Below are 26014 nucleotides of genomic sequence, written 5' to 3' on the forward strand. Positions count from 1 at the left end.
GGCGCGAATACCGGACGTCTCATTCATGACGGCGCAGAAATAATCGAAAGTAAGTATGAGCGGCGTCTCTCTCGTCAAGGCGCGCATTCACTTATGCAAAGTTCTCGAGGAAAATTTAATCAAGCGTAAATCTCAACGCTGATTAGTTCGCATTTTCTCTTTCTCCTTCTCTCTCTCTTCTTCTTTCCATCTTCTGGAGATCGGCGTAATCGTAGATTTCAATAACGCTGACACCACTCACGCATTATTAAAATAAGCGATTCTCCGCGAAACGCGCGGAAGAAGTTTGTCGTTTACACCTGTGGACGTTTACTGGCGGTCGTTAAACCGGTTACGGTAAGTTTTCCTAGAGAGTATCGTGACAACGACGATCATCATATTGGGAAGCTCTTCTATGCACTTCGTGCTAATCGTCGGCCACGCGACACCGCTGCACGTATCCAATTAGCGGCCGCTATTTGCACACAGACGCTTATTAAGCGATTATAAGATTATTTCACCGCGAATGCTAATTGCAGGTTCGAGCACAGTCTCTCGCGACAGCTCGACTTTATCGCACGTCCCCGCTTTTATTAAGTAAATTGATCGCGAAATCGAGACGACGCGATTGCCATCCGCGACCTTAAACCGATAAAAGCCTGTGTGCTTAGGTAGTTTAAATGTGCCCGAAGATACGATCGATTGGTATTCACCGTGAATACGAGAAGTGACGATGGACCATGTTTGTTCCAATGGAAACATATCTTTCGCGAATGCCACGCGAAACGCGCGAGGACCGGTTCGCAACATATGCAAATGAAATAAGTTGTATCATGGACGCGATTTCTGAAATTGCTGGCAAAAGTTGTATGATACGAAGGAGATTGAGACTTTGATCAAATAAAAATTCCACTTAAAATTAATTGAAATATAAGATCGTTTTACTTGTTTGCATTTCTGAAGCATCTCTTAAATCGCAAAATTTTTTAATTATCAATTATTTGTGAGTCAATAATTATTTATGTCTCAATATCATCAAACTATTAATTTTTATTCCTAGTATTATATAATTAAGATATTGTATATAAAATACATACATGTAATAATAATGTAACACATAAGACTTGAAGAAATTTTTAACATCGATAATTATTTATATATTTAATTGATTGGAATTATAAATTTGATTGGAATTATATATTTGATTATATAATTATATATTTATATATTTAATTATATATATTTGATTATAAAATTATATATTTAATAATTATATAATTGTTGCTATTTTCAGGATAAATTCTTTAGATTGTTTGAAAAGGTAATTCCAAAGTACGTACTCATTGATTTTTGAGGTAGAGACAGACATCCTGAACAAAGAACGTAATAAAACATTCACTAAAGCGTTGTTAAACGAGGAACAATTCCAATCAATCGTCATGACGTTATACTAACTACTCATGCATATCGCCGCGGCAATTACTGGGGAATCCGCAATGACTGGCTACCTACCTCTCCTCGTATGGCTATCTATTCCGGAATTATTCTACCGTAGACTGTATTCAATCGACAATCAATAACTAATATCGTTTTTTTCGCATAACTGAATGACAATCGGCCCGTTATCGACATTCCGCATCGAAAGTACAATCGGACATTATTCTTATATTTGCGAAATGACGATGATTGGCGCGACACGCGACCCAGTTTAGCTTGCCAGGTGCAGTCACACGACTGTATGTGTATGAATAGCTCGGAGGGAAGAATAACTTGGCGAATGCGATTTGCGGTATGTCGGCAGCCTTAGTGAGATTCGCATGCAAATTTTCACGCTCGGACTCATTACGCGGAGGAATGGGGAGTCGAGGGGAGGGGGAAGGGAGGGTGTTAATTACGCAGTTAATGACGTCGATGAGCGCGTGCATTTCGCGAGACAATGAACCTAATATATCAGCACCATCAAAAACCCTCTTGTCTGTGTCGACGCAACAGTGAAAACGAAGACAGCCGCGCTTAAGACGCGCCTGCGAGAAAAAAAAAACCGCGATTATCGGTGATTTATCGACGACGGTTCTCCGAAGAACTCGTCGATCATTCCGACGGGTCTGCAAAAAAAACGCGTACGCAGGACTTCTTCCCTCCTCTGCTTTCTTTCTCTGCTTTATCGCCTGCTTCTGCAGAAGACTGCGAAGACGAGAAGTTATTTGAATAAATACGTAAATCTTCATCGCGCTCTTATCTTCGAATTAATGGTCAAGCATTTACGTAATAATGCTCTTTGGATCCAATGAAATGATATACGCGCCGTATAAATGTTGCAGAGAGATTTATTTGTCGATATTTCTTATCCTCTCTTTAGTTTCATCACTTGGAATGTTTGAAATAATTAGAAACTTATCTATAGAATATCAGAAATAAAGAGAGTATCATAATTCTTACTTTTAATACTTGTAAGTTTTATATATTTGTTTTTATTGAGTTACATATTTTATTCAAATTTATCATTAATATTATCAATTAGTTGATTTTGTAACAATTAATAATTATTATTAATTGAATAAATCAAATTGTCACCGGAGTTTTATGTACATGACTCTGTTCCGATAGTGATAAAAAAATAATATACATCATCATACGCGATATCTAAAATAACAATTAATGTTCCCTTTCTGCATAGTTGATTACAATATAAAATACCGCTCCCCTATCCCTGAATTAACGGAAGTCTGTATCATTTTATTTCTCGAGATAGGAACTTCCGTTAGGGCAAGTACAGTTAGTACATTATTATTATTTTATCAAACCATAAATCATGTTCGATCATACATATATCCATTTTATTACGAAGATACAACGCAGTGATGATACGAGTAGTTGTAAAAATAATGCTGATGTTTTCCTTGATTTTTCATGATAATAAATGGCGTCGTTCTTCCGCCTGCATAATTATATTTATTTAGCGTGATAGAGACAGAGGGAGAAAGAATGTAACACGAGGTTATTATCGTGTAGCGACCCTAACAATTATACGTGAAGTTAATCGCCGATAATAATTATAATTACGGAAAATTCACGTCTTTCAGGGTAATAAGCGGGACGCAATTATCGCTGATAGATCAGTGGATATTATTTATGCAAATTGCGTTTAGCTACCGTCGCGAATCCGCCGCCGCCGTACTTTCGCTTTGTTCAGACAGGGTTTCTAATTCCTCGTGGCTGTCAAAACGGACAAGATTTCAAATTCATTGGCAGATAATCCGCGCTAACAAATCGGCGCTGATCGATACAACTCGCTCGAAATTGCCGGTTATCACGCGAGGGAAACAGCTGATGAGGCCAACCGCCTCCGTTCGGAGATAATGCGCTTTCTTTGTTCGATGCATCGACGAAGAAATGATCGAGAGACACGCGACTGTATCTATTAGAGCCATAATTTAGAGTAAACAAATTTATACGGACGAGAACCAGGCATTTCGAGCGGGATTTCGCGGAAGAGAACACGATGGCATCATGTGAGAGAGCGTGCAAAGCAGTAAATGTCCAAGTGATTTGCGATAGAAAATCGCAATTATACCTCTGTTAATAGTAAAAGCGATTAAAAGAGATTACGCGTCTGAATCGAGTGTTAAATTAAAAGCTGTCATATCGTATAACTTCCGCTCAACTTGTTTTGGTATAGACGCGTTATGCAATTCATTTAATTAAGTTTTAAATAACATATCTAATTCAGAAAAAAACTTGATGCTAGCAAAATTGAAGCAATAGAAAACTATTGCTATTAATTAGAGCAGATGAATGTCGATGGACATAATCATGTGTATAAATGACACGTAGAAAATAATCATCGAGACAAATGATAAATGTATTAGCGAGAAATAATTTTCTGACATTACAATTTGTGTAATGTTGGAATTCACTTGAACAGATAAGTTTTGTACGAGCTTTCTTCTCTCGAATCTGAGATCATTGATAAACGAATTAAATGGACAAAAAGAAAAAAAGAAAATGAAAGAGAGAAATAAAATATAAGGATGATACAATGACAAGATAATCAAGATTACCGATGTGTAATCGAATATTGTTCGTTGTATCTAAACTCAACTACCACAACAAGCTTCTAAAAAATGAGGTAAAGAGAGAAGCCGTCTTTTACACTATAATAATTGTCCATCATTGATTACTGTCGACTTTGCGGCTAGCAATTTGAAGATTTGCGAGATCTATAAATTTTATTGCGGAGAAAAGTCGGTAACATTTTACATCTATCATTCTAAAATTTTCGTTGCCGATTAATGATTGGAAAGAAAAACCAATTGCATCACCCAAGAGTACATCGTATCCATTGTAAAATAAATATTAATCGCATTTTTCAGAAAAAACAAGATAATTGTTTATTTTTAAATCATAATAATAGCATGGAAGCACAATAAAGTTCAATTAATCATGAATATATTTTAATAAAATATTTTTATAATTAATCAAACTTTATTATACTTTCATGCTATTATTATGATTTATTATGATTTATTTAATTATAAATATTTTAATAAAGTACTTTTGTATTTTTTATTATTTTGCAAAAAAATATAAACTACAAAAAATGTTACAGTTAGTTTTTGGCAATTGTTAATTAAATATTTTTCTTTCCAAATAAATTTTATACCGATTTTTTAAAATAAATGCGCCTTCAAAATATATGTGCAACAATTTTTTAAATTATTATATATATATGTATGTATGAATATATGTATATATGTATCTACTATGTCTGCATCTAATATATATTTATTAAGTACTTATATAAAATTTATATAAAATTAATATTGAATTAAAATTTTAATATAAAATTATATTAATAATACAGCCGCACTCTTAATCTAATAAAGATAGCGTGACTTGACGTCAAACTAATAATTATTATCTCCAAGATAATACTATTTCCCATGACTTAAGCAGATTAATCACATTAGCGTTGGGTCAGTTTAATCCCAGTTTTTAGCCTTTAACTTCCACGCGATTCGACGTGCGCTAGCACGCGATTTAACGTTATAATTTATACCGCGAAAGCGCAATCAAGCGGTGCGCGATAATTTTATTTAGCGACCTTTCTTCGAGCACATCGGCCGACGGTTATCACGATACGGGATTATTAGGAGTAGAGGGTTGAAAAACGCCGTAACAAAATCCACCCGCTATTTTTACGCGACGCGCGAGTTAAAGTGTATCGGCCGGTTTTTCGGTTTTTCCTTAACTCGGTTGAGTGCGCGATGTGTCCCTAATCGCTTCATTTTATATGGTACCTCGTTCTTCGCACGCGACCAATCTACTTCAAGGATCAATCAAGCTGCAGACCGGTCCAAAGCACGAGAACGGAAAAACACTTGGTCTCGTTTTGCCCGCGGTGGATGCTCTTGTATTTGGGTTAATGCATGTTAACGCATCAAGTCCAAAACCACTCCCACTATCATAAATCTTCGTCCACCGATTTATTGTCGCTGTACTAGACACAGTGTATCATCCTGCGAATTCTCAACGCGAAATTGCTGCGAGACCTGAGGCATTACTCGCCGAATCATTCACTCTGAACCTGATTCTATTTGTACCGTCAAGCTTTCTTATTTTAATTTTAATTAATATATACTCTTCTTTTTATTTTAAATTTTCTTTTTATTTAAAATTTTTTTAATTAATATTCTTTTCTAGACAATTTTTCTTTCAAACTACTCGCTCCATAAAATATATAAAAAATTTATATAAACATGATATCTTCTTTTGCATGCGAATTAAGTAAATTACACGCAATATGTCAACGAGTCAAGTCATTTGAATGCAGATTAGCAACGTGTTGCGACTCAAAGACGATTCTCTAGAGATTTTATGGCGCGTTTTGCTTATTATGCAATTACTAAAGAAATGAATCAAATTAACCGACAAATAACAGGATTCGGGTTGCTATTGGCAATATTATTTTTAATGTAAAATATTTCGTAAATATTTTTTATCAGATGAATATTAATACTGTATATATATTATTTTTAAAATAAAATATTCTAATATTGATTCTCTCCTTATATTTATCACGTACTAGCAAATCTATTTTATAGATGCAAAATTAAGCATTTTATCTCAATTTTAAAATCAACATATTTAATTAAATTTGTAGTTATTTCACAAATACTAATTTATTATATATATGTATAAGATATTTACAATAAATTGATTATTTAAATAAGCTATTCATTCTATATTCATTTTCCCTGATCAGTAATCTATATACACTGTTATTATTTTTGACGAGTTATTATATTTGATGAGTTTCGATTAGTGTGTTGATATAAATATAAAAGCAAATGAATATATGAATACACGTTTGGAATTTGCATGGTATGTATTATAGTATGCAGTGCATTATAGATTCTCTCGAGTCTTTCAAATGTCACGCATCAGTCGTCTGAGAATTCTAAGAGTTTAATAATCTTCGCAGGTTCATCTTCGACGGCAGTACGAACCTATTTGTGGAGACGAAACCGCCTTTATTAGCATAAGGTGATAGGTGTCGCGGACTGACGACTCGATTGACTTGTAAGTAAAGGTTGATTGGATACCCTCGCTTTACGATGCGCCGTTTGCAATTTAAACGTTTCTATTCGCAACGTCTTGTGGTCTGGCGCAATGTTTCCGCGTGCCTATGATCTCTCAACATTTTCTCGTCGTTTTTTATTTAGTACTCAGGATTGTACAAGAACAAGACCGCCAACAATTTTAACATTAGAAAAATCCTACGAAATGTTTTGACCATCAACGAATATCAGAGACATGATCATATTTCATATCAAGTTAACGCACGAAAAATTTACTTGAAATAAAAACAGATTAAAGGAAAAAATATAATTATATTACAATGTTTTTATAGATATAATAATTTTTATAGATATAATAATTTAATACCTGATATTAAAAAAAAATTGTGCTATAATAATATTATTTTTCTCTTGAAAGCTAAACCTATTAGATTATGCTGTGCATTACAATAAGTTAATGTTAATATTCAAGAATTTCAATATAAAAATTATCATAGTAATATACTGTTAAAATTTGCGACAATTTTTTTTCTAGCATATAGTTATTTATATAAGCTTAAATGAAAATTTCTAAAACAAAATTTTATACTTAAATATTTTAAATATTATTTTATCTACATTGATTTTGAATAATTAACAATTAACTGACAGTTTGCACAACTAAAATATATTGCATTTTTCCTCACATTTATACAATATTTATATTACATTAATTTACACAACATTTCATCTTGAAAAATATTAGAAGAAAATCAAAGATGCAGAAACTATGATAAATAATAAATTAAATAAATGATTTAGATTACTCACAGAATTAGTTGTTACTCGCTGCCTCTTCCTCTTCCTCTTCGTTTATTTTTTTGTTCCTTCATGGCACTCGCACGACACTCGTGAAAATACAATTAATTACGATCGCGCACATATTAATCAACAATGATTACGCGACATTTTACACGACACTCCCGTTAATCACACGCGACGAGCAAGTTTATCATATTGCAACGGAGAAAAACAATTCGAAAGCTACGACTCGGTTGATACTCGAGAAAAACGCGGTTAAATTTACGCACTAATATCGCTGTGTGTGAGACAATATTACTTTCGTTTCTAACGAACATATACACTCGCATCTTAGGACATTTTCACTCTATTTCGTTATTATAATATATAAGTGGATAAAAATAGGTTAATGTAATATAATCCGCGGATTGCAAAACTCGAAAAAATATGGTTGGATTTGCCTAACATTTCACGCACACGTACATACGACAGATTTCGATCAAATAAAATCGCGAAATACGCACCTTGATAAGTTACAATGATATGCGAACACTATATTTATGTGGTACGCGAATGATAAATATTATTAACAATTATCTCTTCTAATTAATCACCTTTGCTTCACTTAAAATCGATCCGTATTGTACCCGCGACATTTTGCTAGTGACCGGAAACCTAACCTAATCTAACCGACAGAGAAAATGAGTCGACTTCACTCCGATACTACGCGAGTCAAATTAACTACTAATTAAAAGTAATTACTTACTAGTTAAACACGAAGAATCTCGAAAATATATAATCGAAATTAAACATCAAGTATAATAAATAACCCAAGGCATAAATCCCGCGAAATATACGTATTTACTAATATATATATCGTGCTTTAACCTTACTTGAATTAAAGCCGTCACCGAGACGCTCTTGTCACTTTAAGATGCGAGCATACACTTACTTATCACGAGAGTCGATCAATTATGAGATTCGTAATCGTCGATTGTAACAATCGTAGGAAATATTCGTATTCCGAAGAGTAATATAACATCACACACAGAGCGATCGACACCGTTGCCCGCTCGAGTATAAATGAAAACAACGCGGCGAGACGTAAATCCAGCGGGCTACTGCGACCTTGTTACCGCGCATCTTGTGACGTCACAGATGACAAGGCCACATAAAAACAATGCGCGCTGGAATTTACGTACCGCTGTGTTTTTTTGTCACTCGACACTCGTCGCTCCGTGTGTTATATTATATTCGGAATGCGCGGATATTTTTACAATTGTTACGCGATTGATAATTGCAAATCTGTATAATTTGTTAATGATAAATAGTATACATTTTTATCTTATGATAAATAGTATACGCTCGCATTTTAAAAATTTGAAAAATTTCATTGACTTCAAATAACGAAACATATATTTACTACTAATAATATTTGTGTATATATATATTTTTTCTCTCTCATTTTTTTATTTCTTGGATTTTTATTTCTTGAATATCGATTGTATATTTACGATATTAAATTTTAATTATATATATTTTCTAACGATTCCTGGTGTCTTAACTAGTAGTTAATTTGACTCGCGTAGTATCGGAGTGAAGTCAACTCATCTTCTCTGTCGGTTAGATTCAGTTAAACTTTCTGGTCACTAGCAAAATGTCGCGGGTACAGTAGATCGATTTTAAGTGAAGCAAAGGTGAGATTAATTACAAGAGACAATTGTAAATAGTATTTATCCTTCACGTACTACATAAATATAGCGTTTGTATATCATTGTAATTTGGCAAAGTGCGCAGTTCGCGAGATTTATTCGATCGAAATCTGTCGTACGTGTGTGTGCGTGAAACGTTCGGCAAATCCAACCATATTTTTTCGAGTATCGCAATCCGTGGATTATATTACATTAACATTAACTGTTTATATTTTTATCTATTTATATATAATAAAGGCGAAATAGGAAAAATGCCCTAAGATACGAGCGTATCTATTCATTACAAACAAAAGTAATATTGTCACACACACACAGCGATATTAGTGCGTAAATTTAACCGCGCTTTTTTTTTAGTGACATTCGAGTCGTAATTTTTGAATTGTTTTTTTCCATCGCAATATAATAAAATTGCGCGTCGCGTGTGATTAACGGGAATATCGTGCAAAATATCGCATAATTATATGTTATTGATTAGTGCTTACGCGGTTATAATTGACAATGTTTTCACGAACATCGTGCAAGTGCCGTGAAGGAACAATAAAAAGTGAACAAAAGAGAAGAAGGAGACCGAGATCAACAACTGCGAAAGAGAGTGAGTAATCCATATAATTTATTTACTTCTTTTATTGTTAGTTGTAAAATTGTCTATTTATCTCTGCGATGATAATATATTTTATTTATTATATTATACACGCGCACATGCGCATACGTAATATTTCTATAATAAGATTTATAATTATTTAACTTATTTATATAAGAATATTAAATTTTTATTATGTTCTATAGAAACTAAATTTTTTTTCAAGATTTATGTAATTTTGATATCAAAGATTTAAGAAGAAATAATAAATAAAAAATTTAAATTTGCGTGTAATAATTGTTTTCTGAGATATGAATTATTTTAGATTGTTTTACATACAATTTGAATATATATTTATATTTTACAGATTACAACGTGTACCACATCTCTACTGAGATTGTCTATTTATTTTTACATCATATTGGTGAGTGATAAATTTATTTTTACTTTATGATTTTTTAAGAGTAATGGATTTATGAAAGTAATTTTGTATGTATAAAAAGATAGCATGTGTAAAAAAGTACAGATAAATTAAAGTTTTTTTGGATTGATAGTATATAAAAATTTTAATTTACTATAATAATAAAACAAATAAATTAACAGTAACAACAATCAAATGTGTGTGTATATTTGTATTATTTATTTTTATAAAATGTGCTCAATATTTAAATACATAATAAGTACATATGTAATTTGTATTCTTATAAAATTACTATATTTTAAAAATTTATCAAAAATATAATATATAATATTCAAGTTATATAAAATAATAAAAATAATACAAATAAATATATAATATTTCATAAATCCATTATCTAGTGCGAAATGCATAATTTTAAATCTAAATAGGAATGATCAGAAAATTATATATAAGTTTATGCAGTAAATTAGTCTCTCTCCATAATCGCCCCATAAAGGAATATTATTCAGTAAATTCATTAAAAGAAGTAATTACAAATATTTAACTTTGGTGAACACACTTGTTAATTTAAAATTTACATGTTACAATATATTTTAGCAAAAAATGTTATTTGTAAAAAAATATGTAAATTAATTTTTTCTCACATACGTATGAACAAAATAATTTCTTTCGAAACGCCATGCGTAATAAAAATCTTATTCATAATAAGTTATAATAATTAATAGCTTCATTTATAATCGCTGCGATTTATGCGATTAACGAGTGAAACTTAGAACTATCTTTCAAACTGTGCATGAAATAATAATACACAGTCTTTAAATATGCATAATTTATATTTCGTCGTAATAAAAATTGATTCAAATTTCTAACTATTAGTTTAATTCAAATAAGAAGAGAAACATATTTCTATTTAAATCTTTTGGACAAAACACCACATGATCTTTATACGATAGTCATGCGCATAATTCGCTAAACAGTTACTTAGAATATTATGATAAACGATGTCCTTGTCAAATCCGGTAAATCAGATACTATAGCTCGTTGGGTGGTCTTAATCTTTTAGTCTGTGCGTTTTCTTGGACTTTGCGATTTCCTTCTTGCAATCTCTTCGTGATTCTACTGCCATAGAAATTCGCCGTGTATGTATTAGAAACTGTTTACGATCCTTATACGGAGTACAGTCTTATATATCGTGGTATAATTGAATAAAACGTTATTGTGTTATCATATATTCCTCTGCATAAAGCTTAATGTGAAATGCACGAAGCGTCACAAATAAATAAATATTGCAACTTGAATCGTTACCCATAAATAAGATATTTATTTTATAAAAATAATGCATGAAATTAATTTTGAAAATTTTGTTTTGATATAGATATATAAATATTATTTAATTAACTATGTATATATTTTTTCTATAAATCAATTATTTTATTTTATTTGTAATTTGATTCATGCTAATATTTTATTATTTACATAAATATATGAAATTAATTTAATTTATTATTTTTAAGAAAATCTCTTATTATAAATATTGTTTATCGTTTAATAATTAACAAAAAATATACAATCAATATAAACAATGTAGCGTTGCAATTAAATTCTCAATATGACCTGAAAAGATCGATATTTTCGATTGAAAAATAATACAATAAGATTTATCGCGAGATAAATCGGTCAGGTTCAAGAAATTGAATTGACAATGAAATCTAGTGCAACCGACTGCTAACGGAAATAGTTAATGTCACAAATGGAAACTGGAAACGATCTATTCAAGAGTTGGCTTCCAATCTTGGGAATCTTTCTGCACATTGATTTCTTCACAATAATTTACTGAATAATCTTCCTTTGCGAATATAGAGAGAGACTAATTACTGTACAAACTTACATGTAATTTTCTGATCACATTCCTAATTACGTCTAAAATTACAAGTTTTATAATCTAGAAGCTCAATCTTCCATATTTCTTCGTTTGTTATCTTATAATAACTGTTTTATAGTTACATAAATTTTATCTCATTTTATCTCGACTAATTTAATGAGTAAATTGTAGATTTCGCAATTAAGTTTCAAATATATTCCAGATAGTTTTTCTGCCATGATTTATGTCTGGTTGAAATAGATTTATCAAATATTTCTCTACAAGTCTTCTTTTTCGAAAAGATCGAAATTTTGTTACTTTAAATATAATTTTTATTTACTTATTTTTTTAAATAAAATATTTTCTATTAAAAAAACGCGTAATATAAATTTTATTCAACAAATCCACAATAATTTTATAACAAAAAACAAAATAAGCCTAAAATTTGAAATATTTTAATATTAATCACACCCACACCTCTATATTAACTCGTAATTTATTTGTATACATATACATTTGCATGAAAATTATCGAAAGCAATATGCACATAAAAAGTACATAAAATAAACAATAAGAAAAATAATAAAAATTATGTCTCTCACACACATGTAGTATAAAATTATAAAAATTATGTCACACATGTAATATATCCCGCGCTGAATACTGACTATAACATTTCATTCTATTCGTAAACGTTGTAAACATTTTTTACACGTGCATATTATGGCTGATGCCAATCAGGTAAGAGATTTTTTCCGTGCAAAAAAGACCCCGCACACAGGAGGCCGCGTATTAATAAGAGGAAGCGTCTAATGGACTTCCGCTGCGTTGTTCTTTATTTTCTATAGTATACGCGGCGTTTGTAAATAACATCATGGCGTAATGGGCCGTGTAATGTGACGGCATTTATTCGGCTCGTTGAAGATCGTTTTATTCACGGTCGGATCAAAAGATCTACCGGCGGCTGCGCTACCAGATTTTACGATGTCGTGTGTGATGGCAATTTGATCACTATCTGCATTATGATTAATAGCGACAACTTCCCTTTCCACGATCCAGGATGCACTTTGACAATTGATAATACGGGAATTTTGTGAAAGTAGACGGAACGATGATAATCAAAGATTTGACATTAAAAAGAATTTTTAGAAAATCAAAAATTTTAGGAATATGCAAAATAAATTTTTCTAAATAATATTCCGCAGTTTTATTCCAAGAAATGTAGAAAAGACTATTCTATGCATTTACTTTTTATATATTATTAATATTATCACGTATTTTAATAATGTTAATCTACATAGAGTTTTAGAATTTAAGATATACGTAAGATCATTTATTTATTATATATATATTTTATTTATTATTTTTTATATATTATTAAATGTTTCCCTCACATGAAGATAATTTTAAAAAAATTAATGAATGAGATTTTTTTATATATTTCTTTTTTATATCAGATTTTTTTTTAATTAAAACAATGACAGAAGTCATATATTTAGGATTAATTTAAGAATTTATCATATTAAATTTTTTAATTATATTAAAATTTAAAATTTTAATTATAATATTTAAATTATATTTGAATTATAATAATTGCAATTTTTCCAAAGCTTATAATCAGCAATAATCTAATAGAAAACATCATGGTAATGATCTAAAAGACGACATTTACAACAAATGACTGCCGTGAAGCGAAGCTCATTCAACTCAATCATCGTTGACAAGCGTAATAAAACTCGGAATTAATCGAATTGTCTTGCACCATAATTGAATTGCGTAAGAAACGAAAAATCGATAATCGTCTCGATAGGCAAGTACAGTCTCGGGCAAACGGCTGGCAATCATTCTGTTAGTTCGTACAAACAAGCGATCCCGCGGGATTCGACACGATGAGTGTAATCGGGAAGTACGGATTGTCCGAACGAATGATGATTCGCTTTCTCGTTCTACACCCGACGTGATGTAGCGCGTCGAACGACCGCGAGAGGTGAACAGCCTCCATTGTGGAAGCCGCTTGATTCCCGCTTAAGTAGATATGATTGAGGGCCGCAGTGGGGACGATCAATGAGCTACTAAGTATAGCCGGTCCGTGTGCTCGGGAGACGTTCAATCAACTCGCGCGCAACATGGGTCGCTCGTCTGCTCCGAAACGCTTTAGTCCGAGCGCAAAACCTCCAGATATGCACGATGGCAGTGCAGAAACTCGCAGCGATACCTCACGATTCCTTGTTTATTCCCCTTATCCTGTAAAGTCGCGTTAGACAAAAAATATCATAAGTCGCGATCAAGTAATAAAATAGAAAAGGTGGCAATTTGACAAGAGAAAAAGGAAGTGCATGTTTGTAAATGTTGCAAATAAAATCATAGTATAAAAAGACATAATTTTACTAAATAAGTAGCTTCACATGTTATCATCAATTTGACATAAAGTATATTCGATAATATTTCTTTCAATGCAAAATATTATAAATTGTAAGAATTCCAAGATAATATATTCCAACAGGAATATATTTCACAAAAAAGACAATTTTTTATATGAGTAAAGGTTAATAACGCGACCAATAAATTAATAAGACAATCAGTGGCAATGATAGAAAAACTCTTTTAAACATCGGCGGCTTCAGAGACTCCGACATTCTCTTTACGGGAAGAAAAAGCGTGAGAATGGTCGGTCATTCGATAAGTACATCTCGATAGCGAGTCCCATAAAATTTACTAGCTTTCACATGCCTCCAACGACACCGAGCAATAAAATTCCGCGATGGAGCGCGAGAAACAATAAAATGGACGAACTAAGTTGCATCTTCGGTAGTTTCTCTTCAGAGTATAATAATCCCCTGTGAAAAAATGACGCCGCATCGATATCAGCTGATCGTTAACACCTATTTATATTTCGTGCTATTTCTCGCTTTCGCGCGAGAACCTATGACTCTAAACCATGCTACGAGGAGCTCAGCGTTGCTCAGCAACTATAATTACCGTTATTGCAAAAGCACGTTTTGATTAAATTGAGCTCATTTAGCTAATTGATAAGACTCATTCCAGCTAATTTAAATGATTTTAATCATTAAATAAAATTGACCGATTAACTGTTTTCCAGCTAAACATTTTAAATTTAAATTATAAATGTAGATAATATATAAGCAATAAAAAGTAGGCCAGTCATTCATTTTGCTATAAGCGAGAAAAGAATATTATTATCAATTTATCATTAATTTTATATTATTATTAATTTTCGAATAATCGTCAAATTTTTAAAATAACTTTTTTTACATTTTTATATAATTTGAATAACATTCAATAGATATAAAAGGAAAAGATTAAAATAAAGATATTGATGATTTTATTTTATTTTCATTATATATAAATAAAGTTTATAGAGAATTTTATAGCATCTTCGTAATATTTTTCTAGAGATATTAGTTAGATATAATAATGATTACATTATATTCGTGCCCTCTAAGAAAAAAATAGAGATGAATTAGAAGATAGTGAGAAAGAGCATTTTCTAGTTCCATTTTAAGAATGGAAGAGAATTTCTTCTCAACTTCCTTTCGCCTCGCTACTCTTGCTCATCGTTTCTGCCGATACGAAGAGTATGCTTTGCGGTTATTGCCGTTGTTAAAGTCGATGATTTTCTTGGGTCAGTCGCGACAACGCTAGATAACTCGCCGCATTCTTCCTGCTCGTGTCTTGTCGACTGTCTGAGAATTAACCGCCGCGATACGAGATTGTTTCTTGTGAATCTCTCGCGGAGAGCAACGCGTTCAAAGAATTTCCGCGAGTCGCGAATATTTCCGTCTAGACTGGGAAAATGCGTATCATGAATAACCGTAGACATAACTCGGGAGAGAAATATTCGCGAATGAAAACAGTTTCCAGAGACTTGTATACGAATTGCGAGGCAGAAAACACATGTCACGGCGTATCGAATAAGGTTGTTGAACTTGGAAGAAGGATGTGAAAATGTGAGAGTTTCCCAATAATCTCGTAACATCAATCTCTGGTATTGTAGAAATGGCAAACTTCCAATAAATCTGCTATCGCAAATGGAATTCAATGGGAAAAAAGTCATTTTATAAAGACGATCAATTTTCTCAAAGAACATTCAAGGGGTAGTAAATTTTTCCTTTTATTTTTCCACGGTCTTCGAGCTGAGGTCGAAGGAAGCTAAATCGAATGCATTCCGCGCTGTCACGCGCTGTAACTCATTCTCGATGGTATTCTCCTCTCTTACCCTCGAGTGTGGGCATTGGCATTTATATCCCACAACGGGCAGATTATGTTCTGCGGTTCATGCCGACAAACCTGGGCGCGAAAACGAGTGGGTCGCGCCTGACGAGACCGAGCTGCCGTCAATGAGATGTCCACATGCTAATGAACACGACAACCGGCGCAAAGTCATGTCCGATCGTGTGGCAATGGTGTGCCATAAGTGTAACCATGTCGGCTTTGCAGGTTACGAAACGATGACAACAAAACGGACGTTCCGAGCGAGAATAAGAATAACGACCGGTTCTCGGTACTTGATCATCGGATGCCAAAATAGAGATAGGGAAATATAGATAGAATTATTGATGCTGTACCGTTATTAGTCACTATCACGACTATCTTAATTCATTCATTATTTATCTTATTTACAGGCTCCGAAGCATGTATCATATCTGCGTGCGAAAGAATATTTTCTCATCTCTCACTTTGACAATCGAGAAAAAACCAACTAAAATGGAAGTACATTTTAATATATTTTCTCTATAAATATAAGTAATAAATTAAAACTATCAAAGAGATATAAATATATTTTCATATATTGATAAGTTATTTAATATTTAATATATGTATTTTCTTCTTGATAGTTTTGATTTATTACTTATATTTTTTTCTTTCGTCTAAAAACATTTTCTTCGCATTTATTGATATAGAATCTATTTATTTGACGAGAAATCCTAAGCTAAATTGTTTTGATCGAAATAATTTGTGTTGTATTGAAATCCGCATCTTCATTATAAAATTTAATTTAATATTTCCAGTGTTTTTATTCGCTTGATATTAATTCATTTACGCAAAATCTAATTTATTTAAACAATTAAATTACGAAAAATCGATTATATCCGATAAACATTGTTCATAAATGTATCTCGATTCCTCGCTAACTTTTTTTTACGACGGTTTGCTCTCAACGCTGCAGAAAAATCGCCGCTTTGTTGCCGTATGTCATTAGCACGAATACTCATTGACGAGTTCGTTACTCCGTTCATTCACTGTCGGAGCAGGTCGCTCGCCTCTTGCACCGCGAATATAAACATCGCTGACACACGTCCGGCACACCAGCCGCAGAAAAGTCAGGAAACGTGTTCGAGCATATATACCGGAGCTGCCAATTGCAAGCCGTAACGGACGCGCGATTCGGTCGTAATAGTACGCAACGGTCCGCGGTATTTGCGGTTCGCCTTTGCCGCGTGTGTGGAGAGACTTAGGAAGCCGCGAACTAAAAAATAATTGTTACGATGATTACTCGCGCGTTTTACGCGAGTCATTCCTACGATGAGTATAATCGACATGGTATTGTAACATAATATTCTCGTTTTCCATTCCGCAGGAAAAGGGAGAAATCTTGATCATTCAGAGTGTTCAATTCATTCAATGAATTCCATTTTAATAGGAAGAATTATATTCTTTATAACATAATGTTACGTGTTTTTTATAGAATCATGTCTCGATCAAGTTTTTTGTATTTTTTTTATTCAAACCATCGTAATATATTATGAAAACATTAAAATTGCGACTTCTAAGCGAATAATAAATATTTATTAAATTTGTTCATAAACGAGCTAGTATTTATCGAGAAAAAATCTGAATTTATTATAAAGTGATTGCGAAGATTATGTGATTTTCATGTTCATATAATTTCCTATATATTTTCGCATGAAACTGTTTTTTATTCTTGATATTTATTTATTAAATTACGTTGTTAAATTATATTTAAAAAATCACAGTTCAAAATATGTCTATAAATTAATTTAAAAATGACAATTATAACTCAAATAACAATTATATAAACTGTATTTGCACGTGACAAACGAGAAAGAGATAGATTTATAATTGAGAACATTAAGAATAAAGCATCCGCTTGTAAGGTGACAAAAATTACGCGGCACTGTGTAAAATGTCCCGTAACGGAACGACGAATACTGTAGGCTCACTTTTACGTCGACGCCGCCGACGTGGCGACGTTTCGGATAAAGGCTCTTGACTTTGCAAACCTGTCGGCGCGGCAGTTACCAAAGAGGCGCGCCGAGACGAGCGTGGGAGGACGCGAAAGGAGATCGGCAAGAGCCGCGAGAGACTTTAAAGTCCGGTCCGACTCGGCCCGTCCGGGCCCGCGAGTGATTCGTTTGGCGAGTTCCACGACGAAAGATCGAGTGACAAGCGAGCGCGCCGACAATTTGCATACTCGTCCGTTACAATTACGCCTGCGTCGCCGACGCGAGAGTCATCGCTCGTTAACGATGCCCCGGGGAGACGGATTAAACCCGGATTGTGACACATGACTTGAAAATTTACTGCACCGACAGAAAGAGAGAGAGAGATTCTCGACCGATTTAAATAAGAAGCTGTATTATTCGGCTTTAATTGTTTGATTGCAATTCTAAAATAAAACAGCATATATCTTTTTAAAGATTAATTAAATGATTAATAAATGCAAAAAAGTAAAATAAAATGCAGTTAAATAAAATTAGGGTGGAAAGACGGTTGAAATATCGTAAACATATTTTTTTCCAAATCCATCTTTTTATGAACATTGTTATCTATCAATTAAAAAAACAATCTTGTTAAATAATAACTGAAAATAATAGTTGACGTTTTTTTGTAAATAAAAAATTAACACATTTGTGTTCTCAAAACCTAATTAACTACATCCACATGTGAGAAGTCGTATATATGTTATATTATTGCGGTATAAATTACGAATTAACATGGAAGGCTCTGTTAAACACACGTTGCGGCTTTTCGGTATTTTATTCAGCAGGAAATATTTCCATCATAAATTTTGTCGCAGCTTCGGGCTGTAAAGGCGCGTATTTGCATGTCACGCGAGCACATGCATATCGGAATATAACATCACTAGTACACAACGATTCTATTCACACGCATTGGAGTCTCGCTGCGGAACTTTTTCACACCGCTACAAACGAAGTGCAAGCAACGCCGATTCGGTGCACAAGTAGCATTCGAATTTTTCGATAGACGGCATGACATGAAGTAGCCACTTTACAAGGTATGCCGCCTACGCCGTACTTCGACCAGAATTTCAAGTTCGACGCGCCGCGCGAGTTTAGTTGCCGCTAAATCATACACGCACGCACACACGTGCGTCTCGGTGCATAAGAGGGTTCATCGAATGCGAGCAGCTGAGCGCGCTGGCTTGGCAAAAATCATTCGCGGGTTTTCACAAACCGCATACGCCCGATAAACCGCGGTTCCGGAAATGAAACTTTGCATCTGTGAACTCCCTCTCGACTATTCGTTAATAAATCATACGAATAAAAGAATTTACTTTTTTAAATAAAGATACTATTTGTGTGAGAGAATAATATTTCATTATTTAAAAAATAGAATTAAATTGTTATTTAAATCACTTAAAAACAAAATCGAGAATTCGATGCGTAAAAAATTCTCATTATTATTTCACATAAAGTCCATGTAAAATAGAATTCAAAGATTCAAAACACTGATGATTACTTACCAAATCCCATCCGAACTTCCTCTTCGTCGTCACTATCGATATGCTTGATTCCTGCCACTTCGAAGCTCTTCGCGGATTGTTCTTTCCGTGAGACGAGTAGAGAGGAAGAACAGTCGCAGTTATCCTCGTCATCGCCAGCGCATCTGCAGCCTAACAGCGGATCATCCGTGTCTATATTCCTACACGCTGGACAAGGGAACGTCATATCATCGAGGGAGACTCTCTCGATCTTTCTCTCGACGGTGACAAGCAGACTGCCTATGTACGCCGGCAAATCTTCGTCACTGACGTCACCTGGACCACCTACGTTCCGTAATCTGTCCTCGAGATCTTTCGGCGAATCGTTAGCGCCGAAGCTGTCTTGCCACAGAATGCTTTCTTCAAATTGCAACGGGCTCTTCAGATCTTTCGGCGCGATCGATCTGCTGCGCGTCTCGCACCTGCTGCTCTCCTTCCACTTTTCCATCACTGTAGAGGAGACGACGTTGGCGCACCGCTTCACTTTGACGCGACTCTCGTCGCCAGTGGGACTAGAGGAGTTCTTGGAATGCGTCCTGCGACTCGAACCTCGATCGAGTTCGCCGTCGAGATCCTCCTTCCAAGCGTCGACGCTGGATGCGGACTTGGACTTCATCACCGTGTTGGTGTGACCGGATTTGCCGATCGTGCGATTCTCACGACAAGATTGGTGTTCGAGCCTGTCGATCGATCTGGCCTCCTCTCGACGGTGTTCAGCGCTGCTGGTCTCGCGTGTCCTTGGACGAGCATCCTCGCGCGATCTTCGGCGCGGACGACTGGTGGCCTTCATCACGCCAGAGGACTGCGCCCCGCCGAGATTCGCGCTCGTCGTACCTGCTGACGAGCTCGGCTGACCCTTGTTGGTCAATTCCCGCCAGTCCATGAACTCGTCCTCACGATCCCAACCTAAGATCCCCGGAGCCCTCATCGACGTGGTTCGCCAGACTACTGCTATCTGCGAACAGCAGTACATAACTTTATTTTACCTATTTTGCTTGTTAGCAGGTAATTAGCACAATTTACGTCAAATATTACATCAAAAAATTCTTGACTATAAATTGTTTAAAATTTTAACTTGAAGTTAATTCTTTCCCTATAATAAAAATGTTAAAATAGCAATAGTTTCCCACAGTTTAAACTATTAAATGATTTTTCGCTAACTAATAGGATTCTGAATAAATAAAAAAAATTAGCTATAATTTATCGTCGCGGTAAACCGGCTTGTTCAGCACAATTCTAAGAACGGAAAAATGTTATAAGCGTGACAATGTCGCCTCGGCGTTCTTAAAGAGACATGTCTTTTATTGCCTGAGGGGGAGGCTTAAACGGACATCTAATAACGCGCGTCCCATTACGTGCCTGTAATCCGCGTATGCAATGACTGGTATGATATTTATGCCGAGGATCGATCACTCGAAAGAACGCCAGGAATTCCACTCTTCGACTCGGTCATTAAGACAAAGTTGTCATTCTCTCGCGACGACACTACTCGGAGGACATCACTCGCACGATCCTTTCGCGATGACCAGGAATAGAGAAGAGAGAAGAGGGAGAGAAAAAGAACGAAAAAGGACGTGACTCACCTCAACGGTATTTTGCTCGGCGGTTTTACCGGCAGTCTTAACGCCGTTGACCGACGAGGTGGTTGCAGTTGCAGTTGCAGCAGCCACGCTGCGTACGCAGAGGTAACATTCCCCGAGACGTAGCGCGGACGCTTCGAGCTCACCCAGATGCAGGATCAGACCGCTGCCGCCTAATGTTAGGGGCCAACCTTCCGGCACCACCGCCTCGTTCCCCTGCAATCAGATAAATGGATCACGTTGCATCTCGTTTCTTAGTCAGCCTCGTAGATGCTTTCGCGCTAAATATCGTAATTTTCATCGTACATGGGTAGAATCTCTTAAACTTTCCTGCAAATGTAATTTTTATTGAATATTCTGTAAGAAACTTCTTTTCTTACAAAGTAAAAGCATAAAAAGAAAAATACAATTGTAAATAAAAATGAAACATATAATAGATACAGCGCGAATTAAGCTAATTAAAATTTTCGTAAATAAATTGCACACGAAAGTGAAAAGAATTACAACACAACGCACGTTAATCATGCTAATTGCAGAATAATTCACGCTGTGCGGATACACCCAAAATTAAGAGAACGTGCAGTCAGCCAGTGGCCGTCCGTTCTGCCTTTCTCTACTAAAGAACGCGCCCTGATGAGTAAGAACGCGAATAAAATTTAAACGAAGTCAAAGCGTTTCGCATGCGAAAGAAGGTGTAGAATATTTCGCGCGGAATGTCGGAGATTGCATCGTGAAATACATACTTTTATACATCAAGATGTTACAACATAGGCCTCAACAAACCCGACGTTAGATAGACAATTAAATTATGTAACAATGCTTGAACATATGATTTTAAATTTTAAAAAATATGGAATTTTTTTATATAATTATTCTGAAAAATAAGCTTATAAATAAGATACCAAATTTTTCATTTTTAATAAAGATGTTAATCAATTTGATTCTATTACAATAAAATACGCATAAATAAAATGTACAATTACATTTATTGTGCAATTGAAAAAAATGAAAAAAAAATTCATGCAAAAATGAGATAAACGCAAATGAAAAAATAAACTAATGAGCGATCTTTTCTATAGTAACGTAACATGTTCGCAAATATATAACTGTCGGCAATATCGGAAGTGTTATCGCGATTTATTCCTAGGCCACCTCGATGTACTGTAACGTTTAATTTAATATCCAGCTTCACTGCTCATATCTTCTCATCTTCGAAGGAGAGGAGATCGTCGAAGGTGCGAAACTCTCTCGAGACTTGCACCTTGCAATAACGCCTACATGTGTCGGCTCGTGACTATGTGGTCGTGTAAGTAATTAGATGGTAGGATAGCGCAAATAAAGGGCGCTTAACGAATGAATACAGTATACTTTGTGTTCGTAATTAAAAGCGCGTAACAAACGGACTCGTTCGGTCGTCCGCGATTTTCATTACCGAGAGGCGGAGGATGCATGATTGCATTCCGTAGCAAAATGAAACTGTACCAAATAAAGTTAGTCGATTAAAAGATTTGACAATCATCGATTCATCGACATAAAATTAATTAACTCGCAGCAAAATAATAATAATATTAATTGCGTAATTTAAGAGATTTAAAGACATTTTTTATTTCATTAATCGTTGTTTTATAATATTTTACTTTTTCATACATATGTATATGTATTTAAATTGTTGTATATAACATATACAACATTAATATTTTACTTTAAACATTTATTAATTTACAAAAAAATATTTCTAATTTTAAAATACAATATTGTATAAATTATTTTATTTTATTCGAAAAAAAATATTTTTGATTATAATGTACTCTATTTTTCAGAAATATCTTGAAATTATAATTCTGAAATGTTGCACGTATTATAGTGTAAGCCTAGCATACATTTACATACACACAATCTACAATCTGTAGATGATATCTACAATTACTGTTACGAAATGTTAACGGACAATATATTTCATTCATATTTACCAATCAAGTCTCCTCAATAAAATTTAAAAATGTTTCGATAACATCTGGCTTTTCAGAAAATGAACTGATAAAATAGCATTTAAAGCAATAGCAATAAAAAATTAGCAATAAAAAAACTTCATATGAAAGAATTTCTTTGCAGATAAATTATAATCTATATACCTTTATCTAGGATTTTTTATTTCGAGCAAAGAACAGAAGCACAATAGAAAACTGTTTTTGCATACATTCTGCAAAAACGCATATCTGTGAAAAATATATGTACAGTAGGAGCTTTACACACAATATTGCATACAGCAAGATTTAAATAGTAGCAAAAGGTCAATAGCAACATAATCTAGAGCGGACAGGAAGCATTGAATTTAGACGTAGAAACTTTTACACCTGGCATTGATTTTTCTATTTCATTAAAGCGGACTTGCATGCGACTCATGTCGCGTGCCACGTATCGTGACTCGTTGCATGTTCATTGAACTGCGATGTACAAGAACCCGAGTTGCCCCAGTTCCTAGGTATCCTCAATTATAAAAAGGATATACATGCGAATTTTATTATACTTAGGGACAAAAGTTCTCCAAAGACGTAACAAATACAGGAATAAATCGAGTCGCGCTCTGACAGATCGCGTGAAATAAACTTTCAGTATATTAAAATGTCACGCAACAGATTATACGATATGTTTTTTTTTTGGCACAAGTTGTCAACCCCCGTTGATAATATCAATAATATCGTGAATACATAAGACCATTGCGCATTTTTAGCGGAACACTCCGAAATAAATTATCAAATCACATAATGAAACGTAAAATAAATATATCATAAGACTAGATAAAATAGCGACGATATTCAAGAAGGCAAACATAGTACGAGGGGAAAGCGAGATATCGCGAAATTTCATCGAACGTCCGGTACCGCATTGTCAGCGATCTAAGACCAATAAGTGCGGAGGCGACAACGAGAGAGAATACAAAGCCAGTCTGACCATGACGACAGAACGGACGTTTATGATGCGCGCGATAAGGAGCCGGCAACCCTCTTGCCTGTCAACCATGTGTCTCATTAGCGGTATAAAATGTCGCGCGGGAAATATATCTAGCGCCGAAACTAAGCGACTTTCACTGCGTGATTTACGGACATACCTCCCCCTCGATTTAATTCGTACGGTTAGGCTTACGCTCTGCACGCGGAAAACCCGTGTGTGTTTTCAGCGATCGGCATAAAACGGGAGATTCCGGCGAGAGCGTAAATCAGAGCTTATCGCCGAGGAATTCGCATCAGGCCGTTAAGTGCGAACGCGGATACGTTAAATTTCATCGCTCTCGATATCACTCGTTTTTTGCAAACTTTATCGTGCGCGTCGCGTAATAATTTCAATTTTATCAACGATTTTTCGCGACGCGATTGCGTGCTCCGTTATGTGCGACTAGGACGATCGCGCGTTGGTACGTACTACTAGCATATATTAACAATAAGACTAGATTGAAAGCTGCGTCTCAAAGAACATTTCACCAAATTAGAATCGCTCTCTTTTTCATTGACAAACGTCGGATGCAAAAGAAGACATATAAATCATACTTTCTACTTTTATTTAAAAAAGCATGAATACATTTGAGAAAATATGAAACTATTTATTATTTATATACTAAAATAAAACATGCATCAAGTTATGCATTTTGGAAATTGATTAAAAAAATGAAAAAAACATATTTTTATTAATTTTGTGAATTAAAAAAGATTCATACATACACTTGCATGTTTCTTGATTTCTAAAATCGCAAATATACGTGACTTGGAAACAATTTCTTTCTATTCGATTTGACAAGAGTAACTCAAGTTTATTACAAGTCATATTATAATCGTCCATAAATGAATTAGCTCACATGCAAGAGCAGCACATGGTTGAACACACGTTCCCCGATATCCGCTTGATCCGGAAGAAAAAATTCATAATAGACGATTAAGGAAGAGAGAGAAAGGTAGACACGAGAGACGCGGTGGCTGCCGTACCGGATGCTGTCCAAGTGACAGACACACGTGCACGCGACTGACGAGGGCTCATTAATCGCTGGCCGCGCTACGCCGGTGTACGCATCGACGCGTCTGTACCTACTTGATCCCCCCTTTGCCCACACATACACGCAACAAAAGCGCTCGCGAGTCGAGCAACACGCGCGGAAGTAGCGGAGCGGGTAGTACATCGAAACATACATTTCGCAGCGGCCCGATCTGATGAAAGTCCCGGCAAGACTGATTGCGATCTGGCTGCCGCGAGGAAGCTGGAGCAAGAGAGAGAGAGAGAGATTCACGAACTTGTTACATGGACCCGGTTGAAAAACGCGCACGCGCCCCGCCGACCGCCCGTGGTAAACACGCCGTGTGCGCGATCAAATTAATCGGCATGACATCGTTACTTCTCCGAGTCGGACGTCTTTCACTCTGCGCTCCCGAGGCGTCTCTCGCGCACCGAATAGGGAAAATAAGTCTTAAGCCGTGATATCGTTCTCGGGGCGAAAAAATATAACGGTTGAGAGGTGCAGAGGCTAAGAGAGCTAAAAGAGAGAGCGAGCGCGGATTTACGGTGTGTATCGAGTTACCGTGTATACATGAATTGCGATTTACGTAAATTCGCGTGGCACGCGCAATGCGACTAATTTTTAAAGAGCACATTTTCGAAAGTATTGAGAAATCGCGCGGTTAATTGGATGAATCGCACGGTTAATGAGATGAAGGAAATTATGAGCACGGCTTATATGGAAAACGATAGAAAGCCAAGACGCGGAAGGAA

At 34.8% G+C, this 26014-nt stretch overlaps 1 protein-coding gene across 6 annotated transcripts in view; it reads right to left on the reverse strand.

Moving 5' to 3' along the window:
• LOC145966959 (puratrophin-1) overlaps positions 1–26014 on the reverse strand; it is a 285937-nt gene that overhangs the window by 114644 nt on the left and 145279 nt on the right. For all 6 annotated transcript variants that reach the window (XM_083091423.1, XM_083091421.1, XM_083091422.1 and 3 more), the window contains 2 exons: positions 21263–21475; positions 19662–20634 (listed from right to left, as the gene is read on the reverse strand). In XM_083091423.1, the coding sequence (XP_082947549.1) occupies positions 19662–20634; positions 21263–21475 (1186 nt within the window). The remainder of the gene's footprint in view (positions 1–19661; positions 20635–21262; positions 21476–26014) is intronic.

Source organism: Camponotus vicinus, unplaced genomic scaffold, assembly GCF_025532165.1.
Source record: "Camponotus vicinus isolate PSW18456_S1 unplaced genomic scaffold, iyCamVici1.0 SCAF_2, whole genome shotgun sequence".
In the NCBI taxonomy this organism is placed as follows: Eukaryota; Metazoa; Arthropoda; class Insecta; order Hymenoptera; family Formicidae; genus Camponotus; species Camponotus vicinus.